The 21,045-nt window shown below is 38.6% G+C and overlaps 3 protein-coding genes across 3 annotated transcripts in view; 2 read left to right on the top strand and 1 right to left on the bottom strand.

Moving 5' to 3' along the window:
- The window catches only part of LOC137262209 (large ribosomal subunit protein uL11-like), a 394,062-nt gene that overhangs the window by 338,204 nt on the left and 34,813 nt on the right, over nucleotides 1–21,045 (top strand). The window lies entirely within an intron of this gene.
- LOC137262205 (bridge-like lipid transfer protein family member 3B) overlaps nucleotides 1–21,045 on the bottom strand; it is a 117,436-nt gene that overhangs the window by 23,274 nt on the left and 73,117 nt on the right. The window lies entirely within an intron of this gene.
- LOC137262207 (protein trapped in endoderm-1-like) lies at nucleotides 18,450–19,486 on the top strand. The gene has a single exon (XM_067800002.1). It carries the CDS (start codon nucleotides 18,450–18,452, stop codon nucleotides 19,437–19,439), a length of 990 nt encoding a protein of 329 aa, XP_067656103.1. The 3' UTR covers nucleotides 19,440–19,486.

Below are 21,045 nucleotides of genomic sequence, written 5' to 3' on the forward strand. Positions count from 1 at the left end.
TATATGTCTTTTGAGACTCCATAAAAATTCCCAGGGCACATTAATGAGAAAATATTGTCTTTTTGAGACTTCATAAAAATCTACAAGGCTCATTAATGAGCTTTTATTGTTGCTATGAGACTCGACAAAAATCTACAGGGCACAATAGTGAGAAAACATAGTCAGTTGGATAGCACATGTTCGACAAATATTTCCCACTTCGTGTCTAAGTAAATACAGCTAGTATTTGCCCAAATCTGAATCACATCAAGCATACAAACACAACTGTTACTAATGTTTTCATGATGCTAAGCACGCCATTTGAGATCTAATTCGTGATTTTCAGTCTGCTATGAGCCATTATTCCGAACAAAACCTTCACTTTAGTGGAAACAGCACTAAATCAGCTGAATTAATTCTACACTGATGGAGCATGTGTAAAAGCTATTTTCACTCACCCCTCTAATCAGGATATATGTATGTGGTGTACCGAACAAAAATACTTCCAAATTCACTAACAGCTGCAGTTCTTTAGCTCTATCTGTGACTAAAGTTTCAGATTGATTTGATAATCTAACAACTGATGTATATTTCATGTCAATCATCACTGTATTCAACTTCCTAAAAGGATGAAATAAGTAGTTTTTAGAATGTGACATCAGCTGCAATGGATCTCCCGTACTTATCACAAAAGTTTGTCTTCCTTTTAAAGTTGTTTTTTTCTTTGAATACAAAGGAAGTTCATTTTTTTGTCAAAGTATGTGTTTATAGGACAAGGCAGTGAGGACTGAATACATTATTCAAGGATTTTGGGATGGTGGATTCGAGAATGCCAACTGTGTTGAAGAGGTAAAAGAAGATTTTCTTTTTAAAAGACTGAGTAACCTAAAACTAATTTCCACTGAATGACATGTCTGCACGAAAAATGTGTAAATATGGTTTTTGTTATAAATTGTCAGAATCCAATAAACATAAAAATAATATCCAGCTGTTCTCATGCTTTGGACAACGCTTTTAGAAGTCATGCTTATAAGTGAAATATTTTGTTGTTTAATGGCCAGTAATATTACAGCCATATGATCTGGTCTGTATATAATCAAGTCAGGACCACACAATCCAATGATCAACAGCATAAGTAATCTGCATACTTAGGATAGGATCCAATTGGTCACCTCTTACCATACATTTCATACACAACTGAATGAGTATGGTTTCATGCTGCTTTTAATAAGATTCCAGCAACATCACGTTGGGTGCAGGGGACACCAGAAATGGGCTTCACACACTGTACCCATGTGGGGAATCAAACCCAGGTTTTCCTAGGCTTTAACCACAAGGCTACCCCACTGCCTTCTTTTTCATCCACTCAGGAAGTAAAGGAAATGAATGATTTCCACAACATATCCTGAAATAGTTTGGAATAATCACCACTTCCTATCAACGGTGGATATCACCCATATTTTCCTCCTGATAAAGAGGGTAGTGGTTATAAATGGAAGGACACATCTTATATGGCAACACTCTATTGATGCATTTATCATGGGGGGGACAAAGGAAGTGCCACTATCACCTTCCATGTTCAGGAGTGTGTTGCTGGGGTCGGCATGGTGGGAAGGTCTGATTTATGACAATACTTGAGGCAATTGTGAGCAAGTGTATTTTAATACTAGCTGTTCCTGCAGCGTCATGGTGTGTCAACTGGATGTGGAAGTAAACGCCTGCAGTAAGTGAGTAGGTAGTGAGCGAGTGTGTGAATGAGTAATGAGTGAATGGGGTGAGTGCGTGAGTGAGTTGAGTGAGTGGGGTGAGTTGTGTGAGTGAGTGGGGTGAGTTGTATGAATGAGTGAGTGGGGTGAGTTGGTGGAGTGAGTGGGGTGAGTTGAGTGAATGAGTGAGTGGGGTGAGTTGAGTGAGTTAGTGGAGTGAGTGGGGTGAGTTGAGTGAGTGGGGTGAGTTGAGTGAGTTGGGTGAGTTGAGTGAGTGGGGTGAGTTGAGTGAGTGGCATGAGTTGAGTGAGTGAGTGAGTGAGGGAGGGAGCCAGCGAGCGAAATGGGCTTTCTCCATTGAACTCATATGGGCAATGAAACCCTTGCCTATGGCATGAGGAGAGAATGCAAAAGCCATACTGCATACATAAAACACCAGAAATGTCTGGTATGACTGCACAATATAATAGGCATATTGCAGTAGGCTTTAGCAACAATGCATGCTTCAATATGTTTGTCTCTTCCAGTATTTCAGATAATACATATGTAACAAGTACAGTATTATTTGAATCCCGTACTTAACTCAAACCTGACTGATCAAACAGCAGACACACAAATGTGCTTCAACTCTGACACTGTTATCTCCCCAGCATAAATGGTAATACACAATTCAGAGTAATGTTTACTAATGTCTGGATGTACAATCAAGGCTAGTCACTATAAAACACTTACATCCCAACATCACAATCCACACAAGAGATACCAGTACTGCAACTCACAGCACAAATGTCCAGCTCAATGTTTTTGCTGACAACATTTGGTTGGTGTCAGAGAGGAAACAAAGCCGGAAAAGAACAATAGGGTGGCCTGGCAACATTTCTCAGAGGAAAATGTGAAAATACATTTACAAAGCAATTCTCACCAAGTAATTACTTTGGAGTTAAAAAAATGTTTCTAACAATTGCAAACATATGCGCAAACCTGCTAATTCACTGCCGTTTCCTGATTGGCTACCAGCAGAATGAGTGAGCACCTGTCATACTTAATGCATCATTGATAATATCCAGGTTATTTGTTCTGATAAATTCCTTAATAATAGGGGTTCAAAAATCCCATCGCCTGATGCTCGGGACAAGTCAGTTTTCATTTTGGGCAATCAAATAATGGTATCTTACTTGTCAGTAGACTACTAGATAATTTCCATTTATGGTTTCAAACTGCAAATGATCTTGGATTTCATTTCATACCTGCTCATAATGAAGCTATTAAAGTTCGCAATAATAATAAAGTAGAGCTAGTAAAGAGTAAAATTATCACTCTTCGATATATAGCCCAGTAAACATTAACATCATGCATTGTGTCATAAAATCAGGGCAAGTGGACCATGGTTTTGTCTTGGATGACCATGGTCTGCCATTTTAAAATGGCACTGACCACTGTTCTTGATAACCATGGTCTGTCTTGATAAAATGGCAGTGACCATGGTTTCTGGTAACCATGGTCTATCTTGGTAAAATGGCAGTGACCATGGTTTCTGGTAACCATGGTCTATCTTGGTAAAATGGCAGTGACCATGGTTTCTGGTAACCATGGTCTATCTTGGTAAAATGGCAGTGACCATGGTTTCTGGTAACCATGGTCTATCTTGGTAAAAAGGCAGTGACCATGGTTTCTGGTAACCATGGTCTATTTTGGTAAAATGGCAGTGACCATGGTTTCTGGTAACCATGGTCTATCTTTGTAAAAAGGCAGTGACCATGGTCTACCACGTTGTACCATGGGAAGATATGATGGTGACCATGGTTCTGTTTCAGCTGGGAATCACAATTGTGTAGATCAATGCTGATGATGGTTATCACAGCGTTTTCTGGATCTAACTCAGTATTTACAGACAGCTGGAATATTTCTGTCAATGCAATGTTAAACAACATACTAACAAAAAAAATGATATATCAAATATGTCCATGTTTTGAGTAAATCAGCTTTACATGGTGTGTGGTTTCCCACAGACCAAACAAAATACTGATATGAATTCTTTAAAAACATGAATTCTCTGACACTGCAAATGAATTCTACCTTAAACAAAACATGAATTCATTAATATATTTCCCAGCTCACAGTGAACTTTCGTCTTCTACCAATGACTTGATAGTTCAAAACAAATGACATATTAAACTGGACTGATGCATATTCACAGGCCAAACTACTCAATGAGGCCATGAATATTCATGAAATTTTCTAAAAAGTAATTGTGACCAAATTAATGTGAAATAGATGAAGCTGGTGAGTAAATAAATGATATAAATGACACGAGACTGAGGAAGTGAATTTAAGCATTTGTCTTGTAAGTTACACTTCAGCTCCATCTTGGATGGGATGTGGTGTATAAAATGAGGCAAAATAATGAACATTTTCACTGGTGAAGCTTTCAATCACTTACATAAGGAGCCAAGGTAGCTTAATTTCATCATATCTAGGACAGTATCAAATCGATGCAGTTAAAACACCAAAATTTTATAGCAAAGATTTGACAAACTAAGATTACAGCTGGGAAAACAGGAGTGGAGTGGTAGTCTAGTAGTTATGGTGTTCATTCATCACACCAGTAACACAGGTTTGATTCCCCACATAGGTACAGTGTTTAAACCCCATTTCTGGTGTTCATATTGATACTGCTGGAATATTGTTAAAAGTGCCATAAAATTATTTTGACTGACTCTGACAGCATGAACTGACCCCAAGCTTGACAGTCTTTGTTTTATCCCTCCATCTGATCACCAGGCAGGGCAATAACAAGTACCATTTTCAAGCACCTTTTTGAATGATGAAGCTGGTCATTAAAGATCACTTCTACAGTCTGTGACACCATGTACATGGAATATGAGTGAGCATTTCAGACTTTGCAGTGCGCATATGATCTGTCGAAGAGACTGTGGAGATGGAAAACATTCAAATTAGTTTCATCTTTCAATTTATCTCAGCTGTACATCAAATACCAAATTCCTTGGACAAAATCCTAGAAATTAAATTACTTGAAAACTCATAACAGTTGTCACCTGATACAGCAATTTCTTTGAACCAACTGCGCACAAATAATGTTTATTTCGTGCATTCATGCATCACACCAAATGTCAAACTGAGTCTCCGGGGAGAACGTGACAAAGCCACAAACCATCGAGCTCATGATGCATGTTGACTCTTATCCGAAGCATCCCAAACCCAACAGAAATAATATGATTTAGTTTAAGCATTTCACCATATAATCATACCATAGACGACTCCATTGCACACAACAAAGACAGCTTTGAATAACATAAAACATATCCTGAATTGGTTGATGAAGAAATATGAGACAACATTATAGTGAGTATCAATACATCACGAAGGCGCTACCAAATAAAAAATGGGAACAAACAGAGTCAGAGCTATGTCTCTCCTGCAAGTCCTGCCTCCCGTCCTGGAGTCATCTTTCATCTGCACTCAGTGACACACTGCCCAAGGGAACTGTCACCACATCATAAGAACATCCAGTATCGAATTCCTCCAGAAAATTGAGTGAGTGACAGAGAGTCCCATATGGACAATTTCTGTTGTCAGGCAGCAATACCATGCCTTCAACACAACATATTGTTGCTCTCAAGTGGAAGGAAGAAGAAAGGCATTCAGTTTTTGGCATTCATGACATGTTTTTCTAATACACTTTAAATTCTGGTTTGTAATTCCTGTCAGAAAATATTCAGATGCTACAAGAAGCATCTTCCTTCACCATTATTGAAACTTGAGAGAAAAAGACTTCATTTGTTGAAGATTAAAATTCAAGTGAAGTGATAGTTTTCTTGAGGAAGGAGTTTTAAGGTTTGGAATCAGACGAGAGTCTGAGAGAGAGAAAGAGAGAGAGAGGGAGAGAGAGAGGAAGGGAGAGAAAGAGAGAGAGGAGAGAAAGAGACAGAGAGGAGAGGGAGAGAAAGAAAGAGACAGAGGGAAGGAGAGAGAGAGAGAGAGGGGGTGGGGGGTGGTAGGGGGTGGAACTAAACATCTTTTCCATTTCCACAAGAAATCTCTGCAAAATATAAACTCCCTTGCTTTGTTAACTTTCAACCAACTACTTAACCACAGTAAAATACTCAGTGTCATCACAATCAGACTGTGAATCTCAAGTTCACGATGTTAAATTAATACCTTCAGCTAAGATTTCTTTACAAAGATTGTAAAAAGTGAAATGAATTTGTTGTTTCCTTTAACAAGTAACCTAATGACATATAATGCACATTCCTATTTCATGCCTTCCCAAGTATCTCAAGTGCCTTAAAGCTACTAAAATATGAGCATCCTCCTGGCTCCACCCAAACCTCACCCACTATTCTTCTACAGTCCCAAGGGGAATGGTTTCCCCATCCATCACCTATTCAGTAACAGGTACTTCTCTGTTGCCAACAAGCCAATATTACATTCAAGGACCACTGTGTGGAGCTTTTCTACATATTATCAGCACTGTGATGGGCTTCTCTCACGTTATCAGCACTGCAAGGAGCCCGCATCGCTCCAGAAAACACAAGCTTGTGGCGCCAGGTTTTCGGAGCTTGCAGCTATCACATGATGCATTATAAGAATGGTTATGCAAATTTAATGATCAGAGATGCAGCGGGGAGAAAGTTGAAACAGTTGGATGACACTTGTTCACACTGTGAGGATGACACTGTGATACTGTGATGCCAGGAGCAGTATGGCCACAGAAAAGAGGTAAGGTGAATGCTAGATAGGCTGTACTCTTATAGAAATCTTGTATCTTTGTACCATGAAGTGCAGTTTTGTATTCTGAAAACAGGGATAATATTTTTTAACAAAATTAATATATCTGTGATATTGTGAGGATAGATCCATGATAGTGTAAGGAGTAGAATGTCTACAGACCAGAACTAAGGTGAATGCTATGGTAGAACATTCTTCTGCATAAACTTCTCTACCATGAGGTCAAGTTTTGCCCTTTGCAAGCACAGATAATTATTATTTTTTAACAAACTAATATATTTGTGATATTGAGAGGATGGATCCATGACAGTACAAGGAGTAGAATGTCTACAGAGCAGAGGCAAAGTGAATGCTATGGTAGCACATTCATCTATATAAACCTCACGTCTCTATACCATGAGGTGCTTGCTGAGTTTTGTATTTTGCAAGTAAAGGCAGTTTTTTATTAACAAAAACAAAATATTTGTGATACTGTAAGGAGGGCACTAAGATACTGTGAAGGGTAGAATGTCTACAGTGAGTGAGTGAGTGAGTGAGTTTAGTTTTCCAGAATGTCTATCGAACAGAGGCAAGATGGAAATTACCGCAGTACATACCTACGCTGCATCTCCACATCATGTGGTCCAGATTTGTTACTAGGCACAATTAAAAATTATTTTTTATCATCTAGATATCTGATAGAAATCACAAGACTCATGACATGTTCTCATCTCATTCACATAACTATAAGACATAGTATTTTGTTTTTGACAAACCTGCAAGGATGGATAACAATTATATATGTATTGATGAACAACTTTATTGCAATTACTCTGAGTGACGTTATCAGTGAAGGTTCTGACAATGTGATCCAGTGATCACTTGCATGATACGAGTGTACGAATCTATACCAAATTGATCCTCACACAGTCACATAGAAGCTGTTCATCCAGTCATACTGTCACCCTTCCTTACTGCTCGGCGGTCAGGACCAAGGGTAGCCTAATGGTTAAAGTGTTCGCTCGTCATTCTGATGACCCAAGTTCAATTCCCCACATGGGTACAATGTGTGAAGCCTATTTCTGGTGTCCCACGACGTGATATTACTGGAATATTGCTAAAAGCTGCATAAAACTAAACTCCTTAGTGCTAAAATTTTTAAAATGCACCTCAAGTTAGACTAACCTGCTATTTGATTTGTTCAAGGTTTAAATTGGCTAATTAACTTTTCTTAATTTTATTTCTTATATTTGCTCATCTTGTTGAGATGATCTTGATGCACATCTTCATGTTAACCTCTATTCAGACATTAATTAATAATTAAGATTTTGTTCCTTCAGATCCATTTCCCTTGTTAAAACATTTGCTCGTTCATTGTCTTCATTGAAATGGATTCATACATTCTTTTTCATAAAGTCTTTCTCCTTTTCTTCCTCAACCTTCTACAATCATCTGTTACACTTCTTAATATCATAAACAGCACTTACTCTATTTTCTAGTCAATATGTGTATAACATTTTTGTGCAGTGATTATGTTCATTCTTTCATGCTGACTCTTTCAGCAGTTAATTTTGTTTGCTGACAGTGTGACTTTGTTCAGGGAAGTTCTCACATTTCAATCTGTATCACACCCTAAAAAATTAGCAATAAGGGAGCAACAGGCTTCAGCCCAGTGGCCACACATATGGCTTCAAGGTATACTGGAAGAACCACTGATGACTCTCACATAGGGAGCTGTTTTCCACTGAGGTAAGCCTATGTCCGGAATGAATGATCTTCCCTGTTTTACTGCTCTCTTCCTAGGTAGGTCGTGGGGTAGCCTAGTTGTTAAGGTGTTTGCTCTTCATGCCGAGGACTGTGTTCGATTGCCCACATAGGTACACAGGGATGGCAAGAGGTGCAAGTGATTTCAGTTGAAAATCAGCTGGGGGTATGATGGATGCAGGTCCCCAACAGGGTCCAGGATCGATTGATTTGCAATTAAACCTGTGGATTTGCTCAAATTTGGAGAAAACTATCAAAGGATAAGATCCTAAATCCATCTAAGTTTCATTTTGTACTGAATAATTGGTAGAGTGTACAGTCTCGAATACAGATAGTGAGTCAGGACCAGACTCCAATGATCAACTGCATGAGCATCAATCTGCACAATTGGGTACCTATGACATGTGTCAACCATGCCTGCGAGTCTGATCACCTGATCCTGTTAGTTGCCTCTTATGACAAGCATTATTTAAGTCACTTTTGTGGCAAGCATGGGTTGCTGAAGACATATTGTAATCTTCACGGGTCAAATCTAGACAGAATATAACACAATCATTTCACTGAAACTACATAAAACAAGAGGGTGACACTTCAGCTGCATTCATGTCCTCTGAATATTTTCACAGGAAGGATAAACAACCACAACCCCTTCAAACCATAACCATCAATCTTAATTGAATCGATATCCAACTTAATGTAAAAACTCCACCAAAGTAATAGACATCCCCAGAACACCAGCCTCTCCCCACAGACGGACACTGACACTTAAAACCACAATGAGGATTTCCGTTACCATATCCTATTAATCTTCCAAATCATTAAGGAACAGAGAATGAGTGAATACATGCTGCTTAAAGCTGCAGTAGCAATTTTGCAAATATTCACAGCACAAATATTTTCCTATGGGAGGGAGGTATGGGTGGTGGAGTGATCAAAAGCACCACGTGTCACTCTGCTGTAATATCCCTTAGTCATGTAGGTTTGTGGGTTCAAATCTCATAAAACGGGATCGGGTGGTCAGACTAGCTGACTTGGTTGACACGTCATCGGTTCCCAGTTGCGCAGATCGATGCTCATGTTGTTGATCACTGGATTGTCTGGTCCAGACTCGATTATTTACAGACCGTCGCCATATAGCTGGAATATTGCTAAGGGCGATGTAAAACTAAACTCACTCCCTCACTCACTCAAATCTCAGATAAGACCTGAATATGGCGCTTGGTATTTCTGAAAAATGTTAGTACTCAAACCGTTTTCAGAAAAAAGTTAGTTCACTAACACCACATCTAATACACAGTTTTCAGAAAAAAGTTGGTTTCTCAGCATCATCCAACACAGTTTTCATAAAGGAAGAAAACATCAAAGACCTGCACAACTTGAGATGCTCATGCTGTTGATCACTGGTCTAGACTTGATTATTTACAGACCATTGCCATGTAGCTGGAATACTGCCGAATGAGGCATTAAACAACAAACCAACAACTTGAAACTTTCCTCCCACCTCAAGCTGCCATGATCTTACTGAAACATTGTTTCAAACAGTGCTCAACCCTTCCTATTTAATCCTTAACACACTGACTGCAACCATGAGTATACTCATATAGAGTTATCTTCTAGCTACATCAGAGGTATTTTAAAACAAGTTTCACTTGTTGACAAACTGGCAGAAGAAGCAATCATTTCCTGGCGGTAAACAAAGAACACTAGGAAATGCTTGTTTCTTGTGCCTGTTTTGCCAACATGTGTAACTTGGTTTAAAACACCACTGATATAGCTACTTGTCATGCAAAGGAGTCATATTATGAGTATACTTGTGAGAGGCAGTCAACGTGTTAAAACATGTCAAACATGCAATAAAGGTTAAGGAAAAATGCTTATACTGCATCGATTTATGTAGAGATCCTTTGGACACTTCATGCTCGGTATGTCCAACCTGAACCATGTGATCTACATCACCCAAAGCCAAGGCATCTGACAAACTTTCTGAGGAGATGCCCCTGTCACACAGTACAACACAAGTCCATTAACTGGGCAATAACCCTTTAAATCTGAACTTCAGAAACAACCATCCAGTCTCCATCTGTCTAGCTCTGTTTTCATGACAGAAATGTTTGAGGAGCATTTTTGCCTGTTTCAAGGTCACTGCAGGACACACTGACACTTTGATTCACAAAGAATTGGTTGTCAGTATCAATAAATACCGTGCATGCATACCAAAAACAGGATTTCAGGATTACACATGCCATTCTGCAAGTCAAAGTGTCTTCTGCACTTTTAGTTTTAGCCATTGTGTTCATTGTGTGAGCATTTGGTTCAGTCTAGTAAGATCTCACATTATAACTCTAAAATAAACAATGAAATGTGCAGAGCATAGTTTGGGACTTCAGCAGTGAATTCAGCAGTTATGGCAGTTATTGTGTGGGAAATACTTGTCACACAAAAATAGCACAGAAGGAAATTGACCAAAGGGAGCTGTTTTCTGTTTCCAAGTCATCCCGACATTTACAGAAACTGTCATTGTTTACTGCGGAGGTGCCAGACATTTGTTCAAAGCAGAGAGTATGCTAATACAGGGGTCACTGGTCATATATGAAAAGTGGGTAGAAAACTTGAATACAATGAGCAGAAAGGTAAAATAACGACCTACACACTCAACATAATTCTTTTGTGTGAAAAACATTAAGTTTCATTGAAATGCATGTTCAAATAGTCAAACGGGTTTTCGATCGGGAGTGCCACCCTTGCGTATATTACGGAATGAGTGTAGCAGAAAAACATTTCTAAAATTTTAATTCTTACCCGATTTTGTTCAAATTTTTAATATATATTAATCATAACATATAAAGATAGCATATGATTGCAAATGTCCAGATGTTTAATTTCAAAAATAATTGTTGCTTCAAATTCCTGTGGTCCCGGGATCTTCAGTTATTAGTTTTGAGGATCCTGTCAAGGAATGTGATGGTCCTGTGAAGTAACAGTGAAGAGAACTGAATATTTTGAAAATTTCTTCAGAGATCAATGATCTTGTGTACTGATCAATGAAATGAGGCATGTAACCTCTGTGACAGAAACAATCAAACACTTAGTAATGTCAAGGATACGCTGTGGTTAGAATGAATAATATTTTGCATCTCTCTGGATGCAGTGAATTGTTTTTCTACATACATTCTCTACATTTGTGCACCATGCAGATCAAACCCTGAATAATCACTTTTTTACCCTACAAAATTCCCCAATGGACAATCATAGGTCAGACACTCACAGACACAGACACTGACATGAATCACATGAGAATCTGTTTCCTGATGGAGTATGGAGTTCATCCTGAGTCAGGCTGTAACTGACCAAAGTATTTCTATACTATGTGTGGGTTTGCCCTGCTACAAAGCACCTGCTTGGAAACTGATGAAAAAACTGATAAATTCATGCTAAAACAGACATGACAAGGTATCACTATGCAACATGTTGCTGAATCAGGTTTGAATTTAAGTTAATTATAAACTGTAGTGTCATCATGTCTTCAATGTTGAAGCATGTTATTAATTGATAATGTCTAGATGCATTTTCTAAAGTGAGTGAGTTTAGTTTTACTTCGTAGTCAGCAATATTCCAGCCATGTGGCGGCGGTCTGTAAATAATCGAGTCTGGACCAGACAATCCAGTGAGCAACAGCATGAGCATCGATCTGTGCAATTGAGAACTGATGACATGTGCCAACCAAGTCAGGAAACCTGACCACCTGATCCAGTTAGTCACATCTTACAACAAGCAGAGTCACCCTTTATAGCAAGCGTGGGTTGCTGAAGGCCTTTTCTACCCCAGACCTTCACAGGTCCATTTTGTAAAGAACATTTAAAACAGGTACACATGTTAAAGAAGTAATGCTATGATTGAAGGCAAGTGTGGCTAGTACTGATGTAATGGTGCATCAACTATTGCTGAACTCCAATTGCTGAGTCTCCAATAGATATTAATGGACTCATAGCACATCTGACTATTGATAGTTCATTATTTGTCTTCTGTTGATAAATGCACAGTGCAAAATGCAGGAAGTACCCAATTCGTTCACTTTGATTTAGAGTTAACCGCCCCTGTTACCTAAATGGCAAACACGGCTAAGTTTGATATTGTGAATAACACCTACTTCATGATGTAACTGTTCATTGATCTGGGTTTCAAATTTTGTTATCAAAAGAGATCGAAACTTCAACTTGTTTATATTTCATATAAACTAAACATTCATATAGGAAATTTCAGGAGAGAGAAACTATTGCTATTTCATTACAATAGAGGGTCTCTATAGACTATCAGTATCGCAATAGTTAGTTCCCCCTTAATAGTCACCCCAAGTGTCTAGTTTACAGTGTTCTCAAGCTACAAATATCATACTGTCATCCTGTCTACTTGTATCAGTTCAAGAACAAGTAAAATGGACAGTTTGATGAAAATAAGATCACAAATTATTTGATAAACAGATCAGCAACCAAGGACAGACTAGGGGCAAACAGATCACAGACCGATGACAGATCAATTAACTAACCAACTGACCGACCAGTTGACAGACTGTGAACAGACAGATGGATGAGTTGGACCAAGGACATCAGTTCACCTTGTCACCACCTCAGATCAAGTAAAAGGACGGGAATTTTCAAGGATTTATGTACGCCAAGACACTGCTCTTCAGACGCAATACATTACAAATCTTAGACATCTATTCAACTTGATACATCGGCAGTCTTTGGGGAGAATTAACAGACAAGGAGGGTACCAGCTGTCAGTAGATGCGTGTTTGGTCCACCATAGGAAACTGTGGTGGAAGTTGTCCCCACGATGCTGTAGTTCTATGACGTGTCTGACAATGTTACAGGTTTCTTTATGCCTGCCTCTTGTTCAATGACGAGCTTAGACACGTTTATAAAAGTGGATTCTAAGGAAATGATTCAATAAGCTAGTGATTGATAGCATGAGCAAGAATCCACTCTCTTGGAGTATACACTTTCAAAAAAGTACTGTCAGACAAGCCTATATCCAGGGTTCATACAGATTATAAGCCACCAAATTTAAGGCCTTTTTAGGGGCTTTTCAAAGTCAAGTCAACAATTTAAAGAATCTGTAGTGAGTGAGCATGGTTTTACATCACTTTTAGAATATTCCAGCAATATCACGGTGGGAACACAAGAAATGGTCTATATCATATCTTGTACCTATGTAGAGAATCAAACCTGGGTCTTTGGCATCACAAGCAAACGCTTTCACTACTGGACCACCCTACTGTCCCAAAGAACTATAGAAATACATTGACTGACAGACAGACTGACGACACAAAAGCGTGATCATAAATGGGACTGACCATCAAGGGTAATAACTCTTAGCTACATTACTGTACTGGGAACGTTTTGCTTCAAGATAGAGATTAATTAACACCTACTGTCCCAGTATACCCACAAAGAGCTGCTCAATGACCATTCTGTATTGGCCAATATCAGCCACCATTTTGAGGTGCATGTCCAGCCATTATTAACATTGACAAAGACTTTCCAACCCACCCTGTTAACCACACTGAGAAAGTGTTTCTATGCTAATGTCTTCTGTCCCTCTGCTGACATCATAAATCCTTAGGGCATTCTTTATTATCAAATTAAATTGAGTGACTTTAGTTGTTCCATCAATATCATAGCGGGGGTATTATGGTAAATGAAGATCATGACAGGATATTCTTATCAATATTACACATACCTACCTTTGTCTAAAAAATGGAACTTTCAGGCTAGGCCAATTCTTGTTTTTCATCTCCACCAGTCATGTCTTTTCAAGAATAGGAGAAAAATGAAAATCAACCTTCCCCTACTCAAAAAAAATAAAATCCTAAAAATCCTAATGCTTTTATTGGCCAAAAATGTAAAATAACAAGAAAATTTTATAAACATTATTTTTTACCCATATACACTTCATAAATAACTGAAAGTAGTGCAGTTAATGTAGAGTAAATACTAATGGTAGAAGGAACATTATTTTGACTGATGATTTTATTATTATTTATTTTCCCTTCTGACTTTTAAATTTTCTGTGGACAAAAATCCGTAAAACAACAAATGAAGTTGGTCTGGCCTCAACAAGGATTTTTTAAACAAAATTAGGTTTTATCCCAAAGCATCTGACTGAACTGTTAAATTACTGCCAGCTGCTCTGTGTTCCCTTCATGTCCTCTGTTCAGTTATTGACATGAAATTGTGATTGTTTCCCCCCGCTCTGCTAATTGAAGCAGTGCCTCATTAAGAAGTATGGAAACAGTTCTCTGGGGGTGTAATGGAAGCATGATTTTGGTCATGTGGGAATAAAATACCAGCTATCATAACTTCACATCTGTACAAATCTCTGGGAAAAACACATTGTTTTCAAGTTTGCAGAAGGTCAGATTAGCAGAGTAGCTGAAAGTGCATGATGTTTTCATTACAAAATCAATTTTCTTTTGTTCTTAAATAATAACATGAAAAGAGAAACTATTAAATATTTATGAAGGTAAATGCCTGCTTTTTGAGTGTTGTGACGCTGTCATGATGTGTCGGCACACTCGCAGCTCTCAAACATTACATCACAGGATGATACTTTATAACTCCCACAAAGCAAATATTGTATTGTTCCTTGCCTGGATCAAAGAGATACAGTACCACTAACAAAACACGTAGTGGATGGTGGAAAGTCAGATTGATTCTAACACATTATTTACTTTCATGTTGTTGAACTGACTTCTCAAACATTTGTGTTGTAAGAGTCAACTTGATGTATAGCCTTCATCAAAGGCTTGATTTCACTGTATGCTTGGATGTGAATTACTAGGGCTTTGCAATGTAACTGGTTTTCTGGTACTTACTGGTTCATACATAAAAATGATTCATACTGCGATAAGCTAATAGGAAACTGGTATTTTGAAATGCATTCGGAAAACATTGTAACACTCGGAATCTTCAGATATTTTCATTTTTTCATTTGTTCCTTTCCTTGTTTCTTTTGTGACAAATGTTATTTACATTCTTCTTTTGTTATGATCAAGAGTTTATATTAAAGCTTAATTAAGCATAGTTATTTTGTTGCGTTTTTTAATAAAAATCAACCATTAATCGATAAGTATTTTTTAAAAAAAAAACCTCTTGCAATATATTGCAATACATATTGTAATATATGGTTTAGCATTACAATATATCACAATATGAAAATTCTTAGCAATACCCACCACTTTGTTCCACACATTCATAAATGGTGACAAGATATCAGTGTATAACTGTCACATATATCATGGATGTACGACACAGGGTGGGAGTGATAGAATCCAACAAACCTCTACAAGTACTTGTTCTACATAATTTCGCATATATTCTCTCTAAAACATGCATCTTGTACCATTCTTAAACGGTATCTAATTTATAGTTGTTTTCTTAGTAATATGGTTAATGTAAGTCTTCATCAATATTCCTTCACTCTCTCTCTCACTCAATCACTCATTCATTCATCTGTACATTCATCCATTCACTTATTCAGCTTCATCCCTTCATTCACTTACTCATTCCTTTCACTTATTTATTCACTGACTTATTCATTCATTCACTTATTCACTTATTCATTCATACACCTACTTATTTATTCATTCATTCACTGCATGTTTACCGTGTAAGCACAGTTATCCTTTATTCTTAAACAAACTCAGATGAAAGTTAGTTGATTGTTGACATGATGTAAGGATCCAATAGAATATGAAACAGGAGCCTTATATACTTCAGCTAAGGTTCACCAACCAGTTGACTGATAGTCCTGGAATACACAGTCATATAAGAAAATGACCGAGTGTGTATAGCTATATTAGCCATATTCCAGCAACATCATGGCAGGGTACACCAGAAATGGGCTTCACACAGTGTACCCACATGGGTAACCAAACAAAAGTCTTCAGCAGGACAAGGGATGCTTTAAGCATTAGGCCACCGATCGATTTATACAGTGTCGACACTGACAAACACCCACTGGCCTTGTAGGTAATGTACCAAATCCTCAAGTAGCACTCCAGTTCATAATATCCATCACAGCCACAACCATTATTCCAATTCCTCAGGATCTCCATAGCAACACTGATTCTGATTCCGTAGGTCCTGATCTACAATTTAAACATGAGGATCTGCATGGCAACAATGCAACAATGAGACATGGCAGCAGTTACATGGAGGACACGGAAGCTGGTTCTGTGGGTGTTATTGCCCACTAGGGATATATCCTCCATTATCCACCCATGTCTACATTGCCATGGATGAACACATTACAGCTAAAATATTGCAAGATGCTCAAAGTCCCATGTATATTACATATCGAATACTTTTTCATATGAAACAAACCGTTCCTGAATGATTTTGAATCTTATCGGCGCCACTCACAAAATCCTGGAATAGATTATCATGAATAATCTGTGCCATGCAACTCGAACAACTATCACAGAGAAGCTGCTGGTGTCAGTCTGAAGGTAAATGTGTAAATAATGTGCCAGGCAGCTGACCTCATCATATTCTCAATTGCCACAGGTGAATGCGATAGCCTACAACCAACAACTCTAAGGTATTACATTCTTTGTATTGTTTGTTGCTTAATGCTGCATTTAGCAATATTCTGACTATATTATCAAGAAGGACATTCTTGTTAAGATGGACTGATTGAAGCCAAAACTATAGAAGGTAGGACATTCTTGTTTACATGGACTGATTGAAGCCAAAACTATAGAAGGTAGGACATTCTTGTTTAGATAGACTGATTGAAGCCAATACTATAGAAGGTAGGACATTACTTGCATGGACTCATTGAAGCTAATACTACAGAAGGTAGGACATTCTTGCATGGACTGGTTGAAGCCATTACTACAGAAGGTAGGACATTCTTGTTTAGATGGTCTGACTGACGCCAGTACTAAAGAAGGTAGGACATGCTTGTTTAGATAGATTGATTGAAGCCAATATTACATAAGGTAGGACATTCTTGTTTACATGGACTGGTTGAAGCCTTTACTACAGAAGGTAGGACATTCTTGTTTAGATGGTCTGACTGATGCCAGTACTAAAGAAGGTAGGACATTCTTGTTTAGATGGTCTGACTGAAGCCAATACTACAGAAGGTAGGACATTCTTGCATGGACTGATTGAAGCCAAAACAAAAGAGGGTAGAAACATAAAACCAACGAAAGATAGGATGTTCCTGTGACAACATTGAAGGAGTCCAGTTTGTTTTTACACCTGGACACAGGTGGGCCTGATCCTGGCATCTAACAAGTCAATAGATTACTAATCTGGCACATTAGACAAGTCACCCACCAACAGTCAGGATATGGTTACCTTTTCATACACATCTGGTACCATCATGTGATATTGATAATTAAACACAGGCTGGTGATGTAGTCAGAATCTCATAATGGACAATTTGCTTTCAGCTGAGATGTTTAGAATGTTGTTCTTAAACTTTTAACTAGAAAAAATAATAAGCAATTAAGAATTTAAATGTTCCATGATGCAAATGGAAGTTTCATACAATGCATTTTTCAAACAAAACTTGAACAGGTCAAATCTTATTAACACACCATAACGCAGATAATGTCATTTAAAGACGACACATCCCAAGACGTTCTACAAGAAAGGGTAATTTCCATACTAAACCATTATGAATCTATTACCTCTAGGAGGCCCAGCGTGAGGCTGTCACACTCTGTCCCCTGTTTATATCAGTTGAAGCAGCCACAGATGATTTCAATATTCATAGAATTCACAGTTTTTTGAGATGGTAGACAAACATGCAATGTGGATATTGTTTCTCTGACCGAGCTGATATTAAGTCTGTGAAAATCATGACAATAATACAACCCATCTTTTATGTTTCAGCAAAAAAATGGAAATGGGGCAGTGCCAGAAACTGGAATGAATAGGAGCCATTTGCAATGAGGGTCTGACACTGAATGGAAGCACTCGGATTGGGTGTTCTCAAGATTGACACTGTTTTGTAACACTGCTTTGTGAGAATGACCATAATTTACTCATGAGATCACCTGTTCAATATTGTGACAAAACAGGATTACTGACTCATCATTGTTAGTATTAATGAAAAGAGGATTATGTTTGGAATCAGCTGGTACTTGTTCCTAGATAATCTACTCTAGACACTTACACAACTGTTACAGAACTGTGCTTTGTGCATTCAACTGATTGTGACAAGCAACACCGAATATTCATTTTCTGAATCCACACAATGGATAAGACAAATACAACAGACACTAACGATGACGTGCGCATGATCCAGTGCATCTGCTCTTTCACTATCTCCATCCTAGGAATGGTGGGTAATTGTGTAGCCATCTACCAGATCGTGTCCCGTGGGCTCTACCAGCAGGCTTGCAATGTGTACATCCTCAACCTCAGTGTCAACAACCTCTTGACATGCGTCATCATCCTCCCAGTCTTGGGTGCCAACAGCTTCTACGACAGCTGGGTCATGGGCAACTTCTTCTGTAGTTTCTTCCCCTACATCATGCACAGCCTCAGCTGCATCGAGACGAGCGCCCTCATCCTCATCACGGTCAACCGTTACGTTTTGGTCGTCCATCCTGTGACTTACCGGATGTATTACTCGAGTCGCCGCTTCAATGCCATGTTGTTGTCATTTCCTGTCATGTTCTACCTGTTGCTGCAACTCCTTCCCTTCACCGGAACATGGGGGCATTTTACCTATCACAAGGACAAGCTGTACTGCACCTTCAGCCAAACTGACCGTGGCACTCGGACCTACATTGTGTTCTTATGCAGCCTCATCCTCATTACAACAATCCCTGTCCTCGCTTACTGCTATTTCCGAATTCTATGGACGTACATCAAATCAAAGAAACGTTTGAACAACTCAGGAGGAACGCATAAATCTGAAAATGGACATTGTTCAAAATGGCTGACATCCAAGCAGGACATTCAGCTGATTCGTACAGTTGTCATAATCATCGTCTGCTACAGTGTCACCCATATACCCTTCCTCGTTGTCAACGTTGTAGATTCTGACTTCAAACAGATTGGGGTTGTCGCGTACACGCTACTGACATACCTAGCTCTGTCTCACACAGCCATCAATCCTGTGGTGTATGCTCTGCTCAACACACAGATCAACAGCAACATGCACTGCTGTCAAACTCTCTGCAAGAAGCGCAACGAAGCATCGCTACATTTACGACAAACGTCTGTATCACCCTGCTAGTGAATTTCAGCCTTTCTCGTAGGTCATTGTGGTAGAGGCTGCGTCAATGGAACAGAAACTGACATTTTCTTTATATTTACAAGAAGTGACATTTATCTGGAACATTATCTTTGCTAACATTGCCATTGTGTTTCGACTTAAGGCTTCAGCAAGTAGCTATACTTCTTAACACGCAGCCATTTACAACTATTTGTGGGCAGGGTTCACTCTCAACCTATCAGGACCATACAATCCAAACTGAGGATGAGGCAGAATTTCTGTGATTGTGAATTCAGAGGGCAAGGCCATCAGTGAGTGAGTTGGTTTTCGGCATTCCTGAAACATCATTTTGTTGTAATGCTTTCTTTCAGCTTAATTCTGTCCACTGTGATGCAGACTGTGAGCAATTACACAATTGTGGTAACCAGGGTAACCAGGTAGTGAAGATGGACCAAAGATAAGACTTGGGTAAACATGTGACAACAACAACGGACATAACTCTTCAGAAATTGGACTGAAATATGGAACTGATTGAAACAAGTGGAAGAGTGTCTGTATTAAGAAAGGAAGACTGGGCTCCTGTCTGTTGCCACTGACTGAATCCCTGGACATAAACTTTTGAGTGGTGATATCCTAGTTGACATGATAAGACACACTGTCATAATCATAGGAGTCAGAATCTTCAGGATCACTGAGGTAGGAAACTGTTGTTCAAAACAGAATCCTGAGTAATTGGCATATCCATGTTACTGATCTCTGAAATAACAGCAAACTGACTGGGTGGGTGGGTGAGTGAGTGAACGAGTGTGTGTTTGGGGGGGGGGGGGGGTGGTAAGCGAGTGAGTTATTGAGGGAGGGAGGAAGCATACTGCTTTAAACATCTTTGTGTAAGATTCATTCTAGAAACTCATAATCAAAGCAAATGGGAATTCCAAATCCTACAAGCCAATCCTGCCTTGAACAAAGGGATACAACTCTACTGCACCATGGGCAGCTCTGTAGATGCATGATATCATTCTTGTGCACTTTACTCACAAATAAATCTCCGAAAATGTGAAGGTTTGTAATGTTTTTGATTACTGTTTAATTTACAACTCTTAATCATCCTCCTCATATACATGCAACCATGTTTTATTGACATTATGCATTGACTCTGCAGTTGAACTCAGGCACTAAGGGTATAGGCTGTTTGGAGTGAGAACATATTATGTTAAACATAAAAGGAAATCAACTAATGTGAAATTAAGATTGCGAAATCTTATTATTTTACCTTGCCAACTGAACATTTAAATCCAAGAATTTTACTCAGCCTAGGAAAAAAGTTGTTTAACAAACGATCACAGTTTCAAATCATTATTATTGGTTTGTATTACAGGGGGTAAGCGTACTAGTTAGAACAGTAAAGCAAATGCAGGTGTGTCAGATAAGGAGCATTAAATTACACTAACCCAACTTGTTCTCGGTGTTTCATCTGATGTGAATCATCAGATGTGGAAAGGATGTCTTTCTGACATTAACTCAAAAAACCCAAGAATACGGGTATGGAGCTAACACACCTGAAAACAACATCAAGTTTGGAACTCATGTTCCAACATTTCTGTCCATTTTTGCAACTCACCACAGCTAA

This window comes from Haliotis asinina, chromosome 14, assembly GCF_037392515.1.
Source record: "Haliotis asinina isolate JCU_RB_2024 chromosome 14, JCU_Hal_asi_v2, whole genome shotgun sequence".
Taxonomy (NCBI): domain Eukaryota; kingdom Metazoa; phylum Mollusca; class Gastropoda; order Lepetellida; family Haliotidae; genus Haliotis; species Haliotis asinina.

Bases quoted from the DNA above. Each gene is read 5' to 3' on its own strand.
- LOC137262207 (XM_067800002.1), top strand. From the start codon at position 18,450: ATGGATAAGACAAATACAACAGACACTAACGATGACGTGCGCATGATC.